The 18,545-nt window shown below is 40.8% G+C and overlaps 1 protein-coding gene across 1 annotated transcript in view; it reads right to left on the minus strand.

Moving 5' to 3' along the window:
• Nucleotides 1-3,569: 3,569 nt before the first annotated feature.
• KYNU (kynureninase) overlaps nucleotides 3,570-18,545 on the minus strand; it is a gene marked incomplete at its 3' end in the record, with an annotated part of 64,384 nt that continues 49,408 nt past the window's right edge. Inside the window, exons 11-14 of the mRNA XM_082483564.1 lie at nucleotides 13,868-13,920; nucleotides 12,268-12,353; nucleotides 8,508-8,738; nucleotides 3,570-3,722 (exon numbers count right to left, since the gene is read on the minus strand). Coding sequence (XP_082339690.1) covers nucleotides 3,570-3,722; nucleotides 8,508-8,738; nucleotides 12,268-12,353; nucleotides 13,868-13,920 — 523 coding nt within the window. The remainder of the gene's footprint in view (nucleotides 3,723-8,507; nucleotides 8,739-12,267; nucleotides 12,354-13,867; nucleotides 13,921-18,545) is intronic.

The raw sequence follows: 18,545 nt of genomic DNA on the forward strand, positions 1-18,545 counted from the left end.
GCTGCTGCTTTGATGTCTACACATCCTGTAAGGCCCCTCTGTGGATTTAGCCCTAGATGTTTATTTTCACCTTTCTGACCACAACCAAGTCCCATCCCTACCGCTGGGGTTAGAATTTCACGGGGAATTCCCACCTGTACCCAGTTGTAGCTGGATACTTGATCACAACATAAAGTAACGCAGCTTAAAAAGTTAATTATTTTGTTTCATTATCTTCCATCCTTTCTTTTTCTAGAATTTAACATACTACAGGGCCAGATTAGGTTGGGTTTTTTCTCTCTTTCTTTCTCTTTTCATCTTTCGTAATCTACCAATGTATAATACTCTGCTGATAAGATGAAAGCACGGTGGATCCTGCAGCAGTCAGACGAAAGGCTCACAATGGTTTGCGCCTTAAGCTCTCCAAACGGGTCATGTCCTTCCCGTTCTCAGTCATGCAACAACCTCAGGTGGTAAAATAACTATTATGTCACACCTTTTTTCTTCACTCAGAGTGTACTGTTCTTTTGGAAAACAAAACCATCCTTTTCTGCTTATGGAAGAGGACTTTGCCTTCTCTCTAGTCTTTCCATGGGAAAGCAGGGGAAAATATCTGCAAATGGATCCTATATTCTTTTTCCCTCATGTTTTCAACAGCTGCAGTGTGTTTAAGAGATCTGTACAGTATCAAATTGTGCTGTGCTGAGAAAGATCACACACAACCAGGGATCTACATATTCATGTTTATCTTCCTTCATTTTGTAGGCATTTTATCAGTCTACCTGGGTATCAATTTTCTGTCATCTACAGACACTCATGTCTTGCAGTTTAATTTGAAAAATGTAATTTCTTCAGACAATCCAAGAACTAAACGTTATCACAATTAGAAAGCAGTAGTACTTAATACTGAATTTTAAATCAGAGATGTAACTAACAAGAAGCATTCGGGGTATATACAATTAATTATTTCACACATAATTATTCCTGATATTACTCTAACCGTGATAACTTAGAGCATTTGAAAAAGCAGACTGTAATATTCTTCTTTTTTTTTTTTTTTTCCACAGAAGCTCTTTCACTTGATATTCTCTCACTAAATTATATGTAAAATACTGACACCTAATGTTAACTTTCAGTATTTTTCATTTTGCAGAACTTTTACTAGAAGTAGTGAAAGGCTGTGTGAAACCAGTGCTTATGCTGCAATTTTGTTTCAGTAAAGTGTAATACATCCTTCCCTCACTTTTGGGAAATAATTTTCTGAATCTATATATATGACTATAAAACTAAGGAACTTTCATGTTTATCTTCACAGCTCATAGGTAAAAGAGAGAGAGTAATTCAGAAAAGTTGAAATAAGTAAGGGTCGATGCACTGAATTTAATCAAATCCATCAAATGGAATACAAATGCTTACTTACAAAGTCGATATTGTACCTGTAGCCTGAAGTGTTACTGAGATACAAAACACTGGTAAACATTTATCAATAATCTGTTATCTTTCAAAACCTGGACTCATAGATGTAGTAAGTACTTTACCTACCCTACTTGGTTCACTTTCCTCAACCAAAGACACAAGGAATACTTTTCACAGTTTGTGAATTCAATGCAGATGCCAAACTGTGACCTCAAAATTCACCATTTATCTCCCTGTAACCTCCGAGACATCTAGTCCAAACCTGATGTCTACGTGCTCTTTAGGAAGAGATTTTGAGGTTCTTGCTCTTCCTGAGTTTACCGAGGCCCAGCTGATATCAAAATAAGGTATTTTATAGTATGACCTAGTCTCATATCTGGATTTATATTAAGCTTGCCTAACTTTATAGGGAAGACATAAGTGACTGTTAGCCGGAGCTGTACAGCAGCACAAGTGCTTCAAAGGCACTGGCACTGAATTAAAACTCTTTTCAATGCTGTGGACTGTCACAGTTTTATATTCAGTGCTTTTTTCATCAACAGTCACTTTATGGAAAGCGATCCTTTTCTAAGACCGTGTCACTTGACAGATGAAAGTAGCTGTGCTGCAGATGCAAGTATAAAAATAAAACCACAGCCACAGAAACAGGGATACCTGGTCTGCAATACAACGACAGGGTCTCAGCTGAATTAAAGAGCGATGACGTCAACGTAATCAAAACCTCTTGAGTGAGCCAGAGCTTTCCAACTGATTAAGACCTCCTGTGCTATTCTTTATAACAATATTCTAGTTTAAGAAGCTGGTCTTACTCTTCAGAAGTGCTAAAAATACCAACAAATGCTTTATTTGCAGTTCTTTCAGCTTTTCCTTACATATTACAACAATGACATAGGTATTATTGCAGCAGGGATTTTAAAACTACCTATTTCTTTTTTATTTTAGAGCACAGGTAGACACTGTGAAGTCCTTTGGGCTTCCCTGTGCAGCAGGAGATGCTCAAAGAGTGTAAAAATCCCAACCGGTAAAATAGCTCTTGACCCAAAATTGTTTGGAGTAGCCTTCACATCTTCCCCCAAATCCTTTTTCACCCTTGAAATGGAATAAAAAGTACTACCAGAAGTAATTTTCTAAGTGTTTCATACCAAAAATCAGACACATTGAGTATCATCAGAGAGCAAGTTTTAGCTGATTCTTGAAAAAGGGCACGTGCTGAATAGCTACAGACGTAGGAGCTTAATTGTCATTTATGCCAAGGTCTTATTTATGTCTTAAAACAATTCTAGGTAAAGTCTTGGTTGAATGTAAGCGGTTTTTCTTCATTGCTTTTAGCTGTCTAGTCCAAATCTCTATAAAAATTTGGGCCACGCTGTAAGTTAACAATGATATACTTTGCTGCTGCTTAAACAGTTCAGAGTTCATTTTGCCTAATCCGAAATAAGCCTTGTTAAAACTGCAGTAAGTACGTACAGCCCTTCACACTGGCTTACACGAATTTAAAATTGTTCTCAGCTTTTCCAAGCATATCATCTCCAAGATGACTACCCAAAAAGAAAAAGAGTAAATGTTTTGTTTTAGCCAACTGTATCACACCAAAGAAGGTATCTGCAATGTAAATTCCTTCTTCAATTAAATCATTAATTAAACAAGAATTTCAAAATGTTGGGCCCTTTGAAAAATCTAGTAGGCAGCAGTTAACAGTTTTTAAACAACTAATTGTTCAAATTCTACTTTTCAAGTGTACCATGTACTTTAAATAGAACTGATAAATTAAAAATGTAAATTGGACTGTATCTTTTAACTGTTGGTGATTTGTCTATTTTCCACTTTTTATTATGCATCATTTTTATAATAAAGAAGGGATTTTTTTTTTCATTCCTGTTCTATTTGATAGCAATTCTTCCATGCTTCTCAAAGCTAATGTAATAAAACTACATAAAATGTTTAAGAAAAGCCCCATTAAAATATACAAAGCATACTAATTCATGAAGTCAAAGTCAAAGCAGAGTGGAAATATGAGCTTTAATAAAACTATGTCTGTTGTAAATAACTATTCAAGCACAGCCTTTTTTTTTGCAAATTGCATGGGATATAGCTCAGTCTACTTGAAGCAAAGAATCACTCAGCGGGATAAATGCATCTTAGTCAGAAATAGATTAAAAGATACAGCTGAGCCATCAATAAGAACCAGATAGCGCAGTATTGTTTGCTGTTTGTTTTGAAGATGTAATTGCAGATCCCAGGATTTCAATAAATCTGTGCACATCATGGAAAGAATTGTAGAGAGGAACTGGGGCAACGCGAAGAGCGTTTGGTTCTCGCATGTCACACTGCAAAATAGAAAAGGAATGCTTAGTAAATTCAGGTCACTTCATATTTGTTTGTCAGGTTATGTTTTTAAATGTCATTCTCATCTTCATGGACTTACAGCAAGGAAAAATAACTGGACTGACACAGAGATATATGAAAAAATTTTGGGACTCCTAAGAAACTAACGTGAGGACCATTATTGTGAAGAACAGAGCAAGGAGAGCAGCGTGTTGCCTAAAAAAGGATGCAAGGCTCAGGATGGGTAGGACTCCAGCAGCGCCACTGAGGCTTCCAAACCAGCTCTCTCTTCTCCAGTTTGAACAACCCCAACTCTCTCAGCCTGACTTCATAACAGAGGTGCTCCAGCACCCTGATCATCTTTGTGGCCCTCCTCTGGACCTTCTCCAACAGGTCTATGTTCTTATGTTGGGAACTCCAGAGCTGAATGGAGTACTCCAGGCGGGGTCTCACCAGAGCAAAGTAGAGGGCCAGAATCACCTCCCTCAGCCTGCTGGCCACGCTTCTTTTGATGCAGCCCAGGATACGGTTGGCTTTCTGGGCTGCCAGCGCACATTGCCGGCTCATGTTGAGCTTCTCATCAACCAACAACCCCAAGTCTTCCTCACGTATGGTCTCCATCCATTCTCCACCCAGCGTCTATTTGTGCTTGGGATTGCCCTGACCCACGTGCAGGACCTTGCACTTGGTTTTGTTGAACATCATGAGGTTCACACAGGCCCACCTCTCCAGTCTGTCCAGGTCCCTCTGGATGGTATCCCTTCTCTCCAGTGTGTCAACTGCACCACACAGCTTGGTGTCATCAGCAAACTTGTTGTGAGTGCACTCAATCCCACTGCCCATGTCACCAACAAAGGAGTCCAGGAAGGTTGGACATTCCTCAGGAAGGAAATCTTTAAGGTGCAGGAGTTGGCCATCCCCAAGTGCTGTAAGACAAGCTGGTGGGGAAGAAGACCAGCCCGGCTAAACCAAGAGATTTGGCTGGAACTCAGAAAGAAAAAGAAAGTTTATGGCCTGTGAAGAAGGGGCAGGTCACTCAGGAAGCCTACAAAGATTTTGTGAGGCTATGCAGGGAGAAAATTAGAAGGGCCAAAGCCCAACTAGGACTTAATCTGGCTACCACCACAAAAGACAATAAAAAAAAATTCTATAAATACATTAACAGCAAAAGGAGGACTAAGAAGAATCTCCATCCTTTTTTGGATGAGGGGGGAAACATAATGACAAGGATGAGGAAAAGGCTGAGGTACTTAATGCCTTCATTGCCTCAGTCTTTAACAGTAAGACCAGTTGTTGTCTGGGTACCCAGACCCCTGTCCTGAACGACAGGGATGGGGAGCAGAATGAAGTCCCCATGATCCAAGAAGAAATGGTTAGCGAGCTACTACAGCACTTAGATGCACAGAAGTCTATGGGACCAGACGGGATGCGGCCAAGGGTACTGAGGGAGCTGTCAGAGGTGCTCACCAGGCCACTTTCCATCATTTATCAGCATTCCTGGTTAACCGTGGAGGTCCCAGTTGACTAGAGGTTAGCAAATGTGATGCCCATCTACAAGAAGGGCTGCAAGGAGGATCCAGGGAATTACAGGTCTGTCAGTCTGACCTCGGTGCCAGGGAAGGTTATGGAGCAGATCATCTTGAGTGCCATCACAAGGCACATACAGGACAATCAGACGATCAGGCCTGGTCAGCATGGGTTTATGAAAGGCAGATCCTGCTTGACTGACCTGATCTCCTTCTATGACAAGGTGATCCGCATAGCAGATGAGGGAAAGGCTATGTATGTTGTTTACCTGGACTTTAGTAAAGCCTTTGGCACCGCTTCCCACAGCATTCTCCTGGAGAAACTGGCTGCTCATGGCTTGGATGGGCATACACTTTGCTGGGTAAAAACTGGCTGGATGGCCGGGACCAAAGAGTTGTGGTGAATGGAGTTAAATCGAGTCAGTGACTGGTCACAAGTGGTGTTCCCCAGGGCTCAGTATGGGAGCCAGTTCTGTTTAATATCTTTATCAATCATCTGGATGAGGGCACTGAGTGCACCCTCAGTAAGTTTGCAGATGACACCAAGTTGGGTGGGAGTGTTGATCTGCTTGAGGGTAGGATGGCTCCACAGAGTGATCTGAACAGGTTGGATTGATGGGCCAAGGCCAATGGTATGAGGTTGTCCTGGTTTGAGGTAAAACAGGACCAATTTTGTTTAGTAATTGTACTTCTTAGCTGGGCCTCTTCTAACTACTGAAATTAACAGCATATTGTGCAGACACTGTTGGCTCTCAGAGGGATAAGACCTATGTTTATAGTTGATGCCCAGGCATGGTATGCAGAGAGGCTCTTGCTTATGCTTATTGCTATAACACCCACGGGCAGCTCACTTTGTTACTTGCCCCATTGCAGGGTCGGCAGTGGAAAAGCGTAGAAGGGTCCCACCTGTGGGGAGGAGCGAAGAGAACGGGTGACCCAAAACTGACCAACAGGGTATTCCATCCCATGTGCCTCATGCTCAGTATAAAGACTGAGGGATCAAAGGGTCAGTGCTCTTTCTTCAGTGGCCGGCATCCAAGGAGGGCTCTGTCTGTTTGTCTGCCTTTGATCCCAATCCTAAATCCAGATCCAGAAATCAGTTCCCGTCTGTCACTGAGTCCAGTATGGGACTTCCCCAGTGCCAGCCGGTGACATGATTGTCATCCTGGGAGCTTGGTATGGTTTGTATAAATTTTATTAGTTTCTTTTTATTTTATTATTAATATTTCATTAAAGTAGTTTAGTCCCTTATAAACTCATGTCTCTCTTGCTCGCCCGATGGCTCATTCAGCCTAAACCACAACAGAGGTTCAACAAGGCCGAGTGCCGGGTCCTGCACTTGGGTCACAACTCCATGCAGTGCTACAGGCCTGGGGAAGAGTGGCTGGAAAGCTGCACAGCAGAAAAAGACCTGGGGGTGTTGGTCAACAGCCACCTGAATATGAACCAGCAATGTGCCCAGGTGGCCAAAAAGATCAGTAGCATCCTGGCTTGTATCAGGAATAGTGTGGCCAGCAGGATCAGGGCAGTGATCATCCCCCTGTACTTGGCGCTGGTGAGGCCCCACCTCGAGTACTGTGTTGAGTTTTGGGCCCTCACAACAAGAAAGACATTGAGGTGCTGGAGTGTGTCCAGAGAAGGGCAACAAAGCTGGTGAGGGGTATAGTGCACGAGTCGTATGAGGTTCAGCTGAAAGAACTGGGGTTGTTTATCCTGGAGAAAAGGAGGCTGAGGGGAGACCTTGTCGCTCTCTACAACAACCTGAAAGGAGGTTGTAGAGAGGTGGGGGTTGGTCTCTTCACCCTAGTAACAGGTGATAGGACAAGAGGAAATGGCCTCAAGTTGCACCAGGGGAGGTTTAGATTGGATATTAGGAAAAAATTTTTCCCCAACAGCCTTATTAAGCATTGGAACAGGCTGCCCAGGGAAGTGGTTGAATCACCATCCCTGGGGGTATTTAAAAGACAGGTAGACGCGGTGCTGAGGGACATGGTTTAGTGGTAACTTGGCAGTGTTAGGCTAATGGTTGGACTTGGTGATCTTAAAGGTCTCTTCCAACCAAAACAATTCTATGATTCTATGTTAAACAGCACTGGTCCCAGTACTACTACAGGCACGAGTAACATCACAGGGCTTGCAGTATTTTTCTTCCATCCCCTCTGTGAATTTGAACATTTTAGAGAATAGAACAATCTCTCAAATTTGAAGCGTATTACTGCATCACGAAGACAAGCCAACAGTGTGAGGCCCTGTGCCCTCTTAAAAGCAGCAGTTCCTGGAATTCCCTGGCAGCACCAAAACAGCAGCATATTTAGCCTGGAAGAGTTGCCCTTTGGGGACACAAGTACCCAGCAGAAATAAAACTCATATATCATTTATATGGCATTACGTTATCAGCCTCACCTCCCAGCACTTCTAAATCACCGAATGTACAGCCTTAAATTTAGCTTTTATTCTTTTTGAGCAGTGTTCACCGGTAACGGTGCCATTACATGGCACTGCTGTTCAGTGGCCTCTTTTTCTGAGTGCTAAAACACATGTCTAAGGAAATTACAGCTTTTTAATTCCTCCACCTTGATGCCTTGCAAAGAGCAAGGGTTTGGCCATTTGCAGATCAGGAAAGGGACCGGTGGAGGTTCAGAGCTTCTTGTCATCATCAGGCTGTAGGTGTGAGAGTTGTGGCATTGAGGATGGCAAGCACCCTTTGAGGTCTCCTGGCTACCAGCACCCTGGGGTGGCACAGACCTCTTCTTTGTGATCTCTGGACTCCTGCCTGGACCCATAGCAGAGGACTTGGACAAACACACTGAGCAGGAGAGACCTGTGCAGGCAGTACATTGCGCTGGACAGCTCTGACATACTCATATTTGTGTTTTTCCAGTGATTTGTTTTTTTTTTTTTTCTTTTTTTTCCTTTCTCTCCTGTTCAGACCATCAGCTTCAGATCCATAATGTGTCCCACCATAATGCACCCATAAAGCAGCTATAACTTCAGTAGCGATTCCTGGGTGCTACTCACAGAACTACTGCAAATAGATCAACAGAGGACAATATACAGACTAACAAATACTTTATAAAATAACTCTACTTATTTGATTATTTACACAAGTAAAGACTGAGGATACTATGTAAGCAATTTGCATCATTCCCAGTCTTTTGGAGGCTTATATGACATTATATTTGCATAAAAGCAAAATTATTACTATGTTATGGAATAGGTTCACAAAACAGTGCACAAGAAGACAAAGTTTGATTTACTCACAGCTACTCCTCTCTTCTCTAGCTCTTTAAACACAGTTTTGATTGGAAGGGAAAAAGATAGCGTGAGTTGGCATCCTCTTTCCTCAGTCCGAGATGGTGTGATTAATTTCACAAAGGGCTTCCCTGGATTTGTTTTATCCTCACTGTAGTAATGTTTTATCAGGTATTCCAAGTAACCGGTGAGTAGAATGGATTTCCTTCTCAATGCTTTCATTGTAGTTTGACCAAAAACCTATAATGATTTTAAATCATTAGAACGATAATGTGTTGCTATAGAAAATGTAAAGGCAGTAAGTAAGACTAAAAGGGTAGCAGATTTCTCCATACATTATCACTGGATCTAATGGTAATATCAGATAGACATCATACATAAACATGGCAGGATTGGGCTTCTGAAAGCACAAGATAATGTTACTACTTTAGATAATGAAAGACATTTCTGTCTACTGTTAAAAAGTTTTACACACATCCGTATCTGCATAAATGAACTTGCACACCAAAACAGTTTGCTACGAGATTATTCATTTGCATTTCTGAAGAGGATCCATAAATTATCTATACATGCAACAGGGCTGCCTGAAACTCAAAATCAAAGGCAAGTTTTTCCTTGTACGTACCTCAAGTAACAAAATCCAAGGGCTAAGACTGAAACATCATGATTGATCTGAAAATTCTTGTCTTTGAAAACCCAAAATTTATACTAACTTGCTGACTTTACTGCTTTAAGTCCTGTACAGGCTCTGTCTTTGCTAGTCTGCATGAAGAAAAAATATTCACTTGATTCTGGGTTAGTAGTTTTATGCTGTTATACAGCTACAAGGACTGAGCTGCAGAAACTCAAAACATCACGAGACGTGCAAAAGTGATTGTTTATAATGGCAGTGCTATTTTGCCACACAAACAAGAACAAGAAATGTGGCAGAAGGGTCTGGGAGCAGGAGAAGGTGAGACAGCTTCTGCTTGTGCTCTGGAAAGGGTCAGTTACAGTGAAAAATGGAAAATGTGACCCTGGAAACAATTTACCCCTGCCTTTTCCTCAAAGCCTTCCTTTTCTTCTTCCATCCTTCAAGGAAAAATGGCAAGACGTAGACAGGCGAGTACCCAATAGTCACTTCAAATCAGATTCTGGCACATAAATGCAGTATTGCCGCTCATGGACAATTATGCCTCCACTGACTGCAGCTGCCAAATCAGAAGCACGGCGGAGGTCCTGTATGAAAATCCATGATCTTTGCTCTCAATGAATCACTGCTCCACACTGAAGGAGTAACACTTTTAAGATTACTTATATCATAACCTGGAAGAGCATGTAAAGAGGTAACCAAGAAATCGTACTCAAAATACAACAAAGTCTGCTTCCCAGCAGCACCTGGAAACCTCTCTTTTGTAGAATATCCCATGTATTATTCCATGATATTATTGCAGCCACTAGACACCGCACGAAACCAAAGGATTATCAAGCATTGGAACAGGCTGCCCAGGGAAATGGAATCACCATCCCTGGAGGTATTTAAAAGACGGGTAGACGTGGTGCCGTGGGACATGGTTTAGCGGTGGTTTTGGAAGTGTTATGTTAATGGTTGGACTTGGTGATCTTAAAGGTATCTTCCAACCTAGACTATTCTATGATTCTATTTTTTTTGGCCGTGAAACAAAATATGGCTGCTGTAAGACAGACTTTGCACAGACACAGTGCTGTCACGGAAATGAATGTGACAGGGCCCAGAGCCACCAGCAGTCACTGTTTCTACAGGTCAACAAAAATCTAGAGGTGCTTCCCTCACCGCACAGGCAAGCAGAGCGTGCACACAGCTATTCAGCACATTACTGGAGGTAAAATGGAGACCTGCCTCCTACACCTCTGGGCTTTGCAGCAGAATGAAGGATGGATCTCCTTAGGCTGCTTGCAAAAAATCTGTTTGCTCAGGCTTTGTGCAAGGAGTATTTGGCCTCCGGGGTGAAATTTTTGAAAAAGATCTTTTAAATGTGGCTGTAGAGCGCTCCCCTTTTTTCCATAAAAGGGAGCAGCTACCGCCATAACAGTCACTTTAAGCATTATTGAGGAATAACATGCATTAACACTTGCAGTTTTCATTGTTTCCATTGGAAACACTGCCTTCTGCTTAATGTGTCCCAGTGAAGGTGGCATGCAATTTCACCAGCCATCTCTTGCCAGACGTGAAAACTATTTTGTTTCCCACTGTATTAGAGCAATTAGCACTGGGAAATCCTGGCTGTGCCAAAAGGTAATGCCGGCACGGGAAGGGGAGGCGATGGAAACGGCTCAGCCCTCATTGTTCGAGGCTCCCTGCAGTGGGCTAAATGACATCAGCCCACACAAACCGGAGCAATGACAATCTGGGTCATAGCAGAACAGCTTTCAGCTTATCTCGGAGGTCACATAAAGTTTAAAAAAATATATTGGATGTTTAAGGACTAACAAAATAAATTGTCAGGCAGAACAAGAAGCATTGCTGTGCCCTTTGCAGTCCTTCAGCATTGCATGTAAGCTGGAGAGAGCACAATTGGCAATTTTCTGACTTTGTTTGCTTAAGATACTGTTTTTTCAGCAAATAAAGAAGAGGGACGTACAGTGTATGGACATTGCTCTTTGTTCCAGCATCAGCTTTGCCATGACACTAACATTAATGGAATGCGAGCAGAAATAAATTTCTCCCATTTAAGCTGATGGCGAAATCTTGTTAACCGCCGCTGGCTTGAAAAGCAGCTTAGGAAGAACTTTAATATAGTAGCATATGTAGCATATAGTAGGGCAATCTATGTAAAACCATCCTTTTTAGCCCCGAAGACCTAGATTCCTGCATTTCAGGGGTGAACCATACATAAGAGAAATACCGCTATGCCTGGATATGAATCACAACACGATACCAGGTGTTTGGAGGAGAGCTGTGTGCCTTCAGACAGTGTTGAATTGTGCTCTCCGAGGTGGAACAGAGGGCTTGCAGCACATGGGTCACCCCTTCCTCACCAGGAAGAGATCAGCTCTGTATAGCAGGACTGCCCTTTCCACAGCCACAATCTCAGTGATTCGTATAGAGATGGGTCAGAGATGGGGCTCTGCTCCTTTGGCCACCAAAAGAATAATGAAGACATGAAGCAAAACCCAGTCTGGAGCTGTACCACACTCACGAATTCCCCTTTTAGGAAGCATTCACAGACAGCTTGTGCCTTTTCTGTTTGTAATGAAAGGGACTACAACGGAGGACAGGTTGCCAGAGCCACTGGTTCCATTGAGACTCCAGGACACCCAGTGGCCACATCCATTTTCTTTCATAAAGGAGCTAAGTCCGTTTTGCCCAGGGAAATATATGTAGAAGCAACTCTGGATGCAACTTTTTAAAGTTACCTGCTCCCTTCCTAGGAAGATCGCTAACGGCATCCTTTGCATGAGTTGCACTGAGGCAAACCTGGAATATCTCTATGGGAAAAGCTGCTGTTTGTACTGAGTTCCTAAAAGCAAGGACACACACCGTGCTGGCGGTCAGGCTTGGAGGTGCAAACCTCGTTTATACTGGGTCCAACAGCAAACTTTGTGAGAACAGTGAAGGGGTGAGTATATTTATTAAAGGTCTTGATCTTTCAGGGTTGTAGGGTTATTTTGTTTGTTTTTCAACCCAGCCCCCCCTTCGCTTTTTAACTATTCTTCAATTTTTTTTAATGGAGACAACAATGATACGTGTAACATTCCTTTAACATTTTTATACTCTTAAATTCAAGCTCAAAGTAAAGCAATTACTTACCTCTAAACTAGCTTGCAGAGCACAGACCAGTAAAATTGGAGGATTCGATAACCGAAACCCATTAATTCCTTCACTTAGTTGTAATTCTGGAAAATGAATAACTTCTATTAGTGTTTTTGATTTCTTCCTTTTAATGGATTGGACCTTATCTGGAAGTCCGTCCTCAGGCAATAAAACATTTCACTAATGTGGCCTGGAGAAATCGGTCATTAAAAGAGAACAGTAATCTGTTCACAGCTAATACTGTTAACTTCGAGAGAAGCCCAATTTTATCCAGCAGAAGACCTCATTAGCAGCTTCATGGGAACTAGAGAACTGCAATTAATTTGTTAAAACCACCAAAATTAATTTGTTTAAAACCACCTTTACACTTGAATCTCTTTTCACACCGGCACAAACCAGAGGAATTCCAAGTCAGCAGAGGCAGGCTCGTGCAGAGCCGCGGCACGCGAGCGGGGAATCATGTTCCTTAACTTTATTAAACTGATGAGACACGTGGGAGACTGCATATGCAGCTAAGTGTAGCTTCAGGCCACGTAGAGAAGTTGCATAGACTTTAGGCTGTGAAATTTCACAAAATCTATTTAATAAATCTATAAAGCCTCACTGTAAGTTCTGTGTCACCATTCATATTTCATGCTCCAGCAGCAGAGCAAGAGGATGCTGTGGAGGAAATGCTTCTCGTGCACAGCAGACTGGCTAATTTTATAATCGTTGTTGCCCAACTTCTCCCCTATAAACTGCCCATGGAAATGAATAAACAGTATTTTTCTTCTTTTAACACTATTTCAAGGCAATTTGTGTTTCCTGCTGGCTTTCCATAGTGCCACTCTCTCACATTTGGTCAGGAAACAAAGAGCAGACTGAGGCTATTAGAGAAGTGTTCTCCAGCCAAAGTCACATCAATAGCCACTGCCACAGAAAATTAAAAATATATTAAAAACAAAACAACCAATCAAACAACAAAGCTCCTTTCTCCTCCTGGTCCCTCAGGATATTCTCTCTGCCATACTTTAAAATGGAGCTGAACAGTCTAGCTGTCAGATTTGGAAAGGAGTCCTCATTTCATGTTGGGACAATAAATATTTAGCTATTTCAGAGCAGGTTTGGTTTTGTCTTATAAACCTTCCTTCGCAAGTGCAACGGATTTGGAGGTGCTGAAACATTAGTGGGATTTCATGATTTATGTCAGGTTGCCTTACCTTTATTTATGTAATTTCTCATTAATCCCAGCAGAACTAATCCTAAAGTAAGATATTACCCAGGTGAATGATAGCAGATTCTCGCTCCTCGGAGACTTATGTGTTTAATTCTTTGACATACTTTGAAACTTTCATCCATATTCTACATCTGCATTTTGAAGGTATTTCAGCAAAGTATCTAGAAGCAGACAGTCAGACCCATATGCCCAGAGACCAAATTTACTCCCACTTTTATTTTGTTAACTCCACTGCATCACATATTTGGGATGAGTTGAGCTTAATACCTTTAACATAAGTGAGGAAATAGGAAGTTCTATCCTTTCTAATCAAACTACAGTGAAGCTGGTTACATATAAATACATGAAATAAGGTAAAATTGAAAATGTAAAAGTACATACTGTTTTCCATGAGGAATCGTGTCTTGAATTCATGACCCCACCAGCCGATTAGCCTAAGATTTTGTAAAGAAAGTAAATTAGTAGCAATCTTGGTATAATGTCTTTTCATTGAGATTTAGGAGTTAAGAAATATGTAAGTAAGATTAAGAAGTACATACATTTCTAATAATGCATTGCATTTCTAATAATGACATAAAAATGACATAAATTCTATGAATAGCTAGCACTAAAACCTTATTATTACTATTTAGGAATTTCTCTTTAACTACTAATGATAAAATGTATCACATATTTCAATTAACTATCGATTTCTAACAATATCCTTTTTGTATTAACTCATTTCACAAAACAAATATAGAACAGAAATATTTCCCCTTTTTTTTTTCCCCCAAGACATTAAATTCAACCTTCCTTAAACTTAGTTTAATGAATATTGAAATTTAAAAGGTGTTATAAAATCTGACTTAGTTCCACCAAGCAGAGGAGTTGGTGATGGACAGCGGACAACAGGGACTCAGAAGAAGGATTGTGTGAGCATTGCCTTTTCCTTACTGTGAGATGGCAATCTGAATTCTGAGTACACTTTTCTTCTCCTGAACTGAGCTTATTGTTAAAATTTTTTTCCTTTAAAATAAAAACCAATCCGGTTTAATCCAAAAATCTTTTTTTTAGATCGTCTTCAGCAAATAAAAAAGAATATTGAATAGAAAGAATATTAAAAAAATGAAAATTAAAGATTAATTACTTTGAAAATAATTTATCCAAGCTTTTAAATTGGGGTGATAGTCTATATATAAACGGTTTTCCAAACAGCTGGATGCACTGGATCACCCAGTGCCCAAGGCACTGCAGTTAAAGTCAATATTACAAAACCAGGGAGTCTCTCCCCACCTCCCTCTGGTTCTGTACTTCTTAACTCAGCACATGGTAACATTGGGGACTAATAACATCAGTACTAGTTGACGTTTCCCACGTATCAATGCTATCCCAATATCAGGAAGTTGCCACCTTAGGAGGTCAGGAAGGAATCTGTGGTCTCCAGGACAGAACATATTTGGCACCATTTCTCCCAGGGCTTTGCTCAGTTTTCTCTATGCCAGGTGGCCGAGTTATTAGGAGTGAAGCCTGGCAAGTATTCAAAATTTGTAATAGTAAATAAATCTATAAGTAAAACTCAGGGTAGATCAGCCTTCCTGGAAGTAAACGAGGAAAAAGAAAGGCATTGCCCCTCTTTGCCGCTCTCTAAAGCAGGAGCACTTCTTTGCAGTAGGCTAGAAAGAGCTTAGCTCTGCAGAATTAAGGCAGCATTTGAGTTAAAGACTTGTTATACGAATACCGTTACAACATGGTGTAAAATAAAGTACTCCGTATTTCTGTATAACAACATAGGTTTTATGTTTACTTCTATGAAGGGCTCTGAGCTGCATCCAAACATAGTTTATACAGAAAAAGCATGCTTTTTCCTTTATTGCTATGTGTTGTTTTTATTATTCTAAGACCCATGAAAATCAATAGTGCAGTATACGTTCATTTCAAATGAGATATTACATTGCCAAAATGAATATACCCCAAATAAAGTATAATGCAGCTTCTGCCCAAGTGACTCAGTTACTGATGCTTTGAATCATAAAAGATATTCCAGCTATTTAATATGAACCGTATAATATAGAGAGAACATTTTACTATAAAACCTGAATATTGTATGTTACTGCAACATACTACTAATGTCAATGGCATGCACATTCCATGAATTCCAGAAGTTTTAAACAGAAAAAATATCCATGTCAAATATAACACTTGGACTATTACTCTGTAACATGGAGAAAACAACACTATTTGGACCACATCCTAAGGTCAAAGACAAAATAAACATCAACCAGAATAATACCCAGGCAGAGCCTGCCGAAAAGCATTCTGGTCGTATTTTGAACGCTCAAAACTCACTATCTCCGAAGCTGGCTTAAAACCAGACCTCTGCTGCAGCTCCACGTTTGCAACTTGGAAACTGAAATTTCAGAACTTTTCCAAAATGACAGAATGAAGGGTTTTTTAAAAGACAGTTTTAGCTTGTCTTGCCCTTTCCTACCATAACTTTGACAATTTGCTTTTTCTTTTTTTTCCTTTTTGGCTGTGCTAGAACTTCAGAGGTGTCACTACAGGATGTGCACTTTGAGGCAGCTCTGGTCCTACACTCTCATTGATCTAATGGTCCATATGGATGTCGCATTATTTGACATATAAGTTGACAGGCTTCAAAGTGTGGAAATTAACAAAATCTTTACAAATTAGCAATTTGCTGTTTACAATTTTCCGTGAAAATTTTGAAATGAAGGTTACCACTGCTATGCCAAATTTCAACCTGTTATGATGGGAAATAGCTAAGGTGTTAAACCTCAAACATAAGGCTTTATAAATGCTCGCTAAAAATAATAGGCAATAAAACTGCACATTAAGATACTGCAGTAAAATTTCTTATTAAAGAGTTGTTACTCTGCATGCAAAATAAGTAGTTTGAAATGCAGTCACCATTTTGACTATTCCTGCTTCAAAAACAAAGGCACCAAGATCTAAATTGATTTTGAATTCCAAACCGTAATCTTTGCAAAACACATAATGTGGAAGGCTCTGAAAAGACTTATATGATGTCCTTGTGGTTAAAAACGCCTTAAAATTGTTCGGAAGTGGACTCGAGAGTTACAGCATTCTCATTACAGATAAAAGCCATTTTGTGAAGTATTTTAAAAAGCAGAGTCCGGGGAGAAAAGGGTCTACTTTTGCAAATGTTCCACTATAAACCTTTGAGAATAATGTTTTCCTGGTCGCTGCCCGTTACACGTAAACGTATCCAAACTGAGCACTTGTCTTGTTTTAGCACAGCACTAATCAAAATGGTTATCCCAGCGATGGCCGGCTTGCGGTGTGTGCCCGGGTGGCATCCTGCTGCCAGTCCCAGGTACCCACGGTCCCCCAGGGCTGCTCAGCAGAGGTGCTCCTGGAGCACCTCTTTGGCTAACATCTCTCCATCCAGCAGCGAAAGCAAACATTAAATCCATTGCGATCATGCCAAAAAGAAGAGTACATTAGTGCCCGATCAGCCGTGGCTTTTTCTGCGAGGAGTGCATGTTCTTACAAACCCACTTCTCTAATAAATTTTAAAGTAGATAACACATTATTCTATTTTATCCCTCAGATAAAACCCGTGTCCTCATGGTTTGACAGCCCTGAGACTTTACCAGAGAGTTCTGCAGCTTTCCAGTCTATGCACAGAAGTAGTTTTTAAATGTGACACATAAAATTTAAGGCAAACTGTTACTAGCTCGATTTCATGGAACAAGCAGGCATATATGAAATATTGCTGAAAGGTTTTCAAATTCCTTATTTTTACCCCAAAACGTTCCCTTATTTTACAAATTAATGAACAAAGATTTGCTGGGTTGGCAAATGACTCCAGAAAGGAGCAGTATCTTCTCATTTAGTCATACTCTCTTTAAGGGCGTTTACACCAGGGAACAATCCCTTCAATAAGTACTTTTATTTGGCTCATTTTCCTCCTTCGTATCTGTCTGTGTTAGACTGAAGCGCCGGTTGTTCGTAACTTGAGCCGTATCGTTTGTAGTTGCATTAATGATGCAAGAATGTGGGATATAATGATCATGATGTATGTGCAGTGTAAACATCAAAGAAGATCCAGTTAAAGAACACAGAAAAAATACAAAAAAATTCCTTTGACCTTTGCTTCGCAGTTACAGACGATCATGCTACTCATTCATAATTTACAGCCTGAAGCAACATGGGTCTCATTTCCCTTCTCGGCAAGAAAAAAGAAGGTAGTGATACAGAAAAAACAGGGAAATATTACTAATGCGGCCCTACTTCTACAATCCAGGGCAGCGCGCTGGAAGTATCCTGTCATTATATTGTGTGAGAAAACATTTTACATCCATGGGAAAGCGTGTTGAAAAGCGACAACAGGAATGCCGTGTGAAATTAATAATACTTTATTTTACATTTGCCCACTTCACTGGGCATGGAAGAGTTTGTCTTCCCTCCTTTATCAGGTCACAATTCTACCCAGAGATTTCCTACTCATTAGTTAGATTATATCTATATTAGGAACATATACCAGCAAAGCATGCTATGTTTATGAAACCGTGGACGAAGCTAAATCATAAACAGGCAGTTTTGGGGCGGACTGTGTCCGCAAAGCAGCTGATGTAGCTGCTGGGTGGCAGCTAAGCTCTTCATTCACACATCGCAAAAAAAAAAACTCCAGATGTTGGCAAGGATTTGTTTGAGTTTTCATGCTACTGTTCTAACTCTGAGTAAGAATCAGCTTTGAGGAGTTAATGAGATGTCTCTCTGCTCCCAAAGTCTATTACACAGAATTCAGGCAGATGTTGTGCTATGTCTGCGAAGGCAAATTCGTGCAGGAAAAAGAACGAAATGGAGCACATCCACAGCACATCCATTCCCTCTGCTTATGCCTCAACACCTTTCAGACCTATAACAGACAACCAAGAGGCACAGTACAGTTTAACACAAGCTTACAGAACCGAAGTGAAGTGTGTCTCCAATATCACTCCATCAGCAGGAAAAGTGTTAAATACAAAACCCATTAGGTCTCAGGATAGACTTCAAAAGAGTACAGAAAGCCTGGAGGCTGGAGCCAGCCTGAAGC

Source organism: Vanellus vanellus, assembly GCF_965231255.1.
Source record: "Vanellus vanellus genome assembly, chromosome: 5".
NCBI classification, from domain to species: Eukaryota; Metazoa; Chordata; class Aves; order Charadriiformes; family Charadriidae; genus Vanellus; species Vanellus vanellus.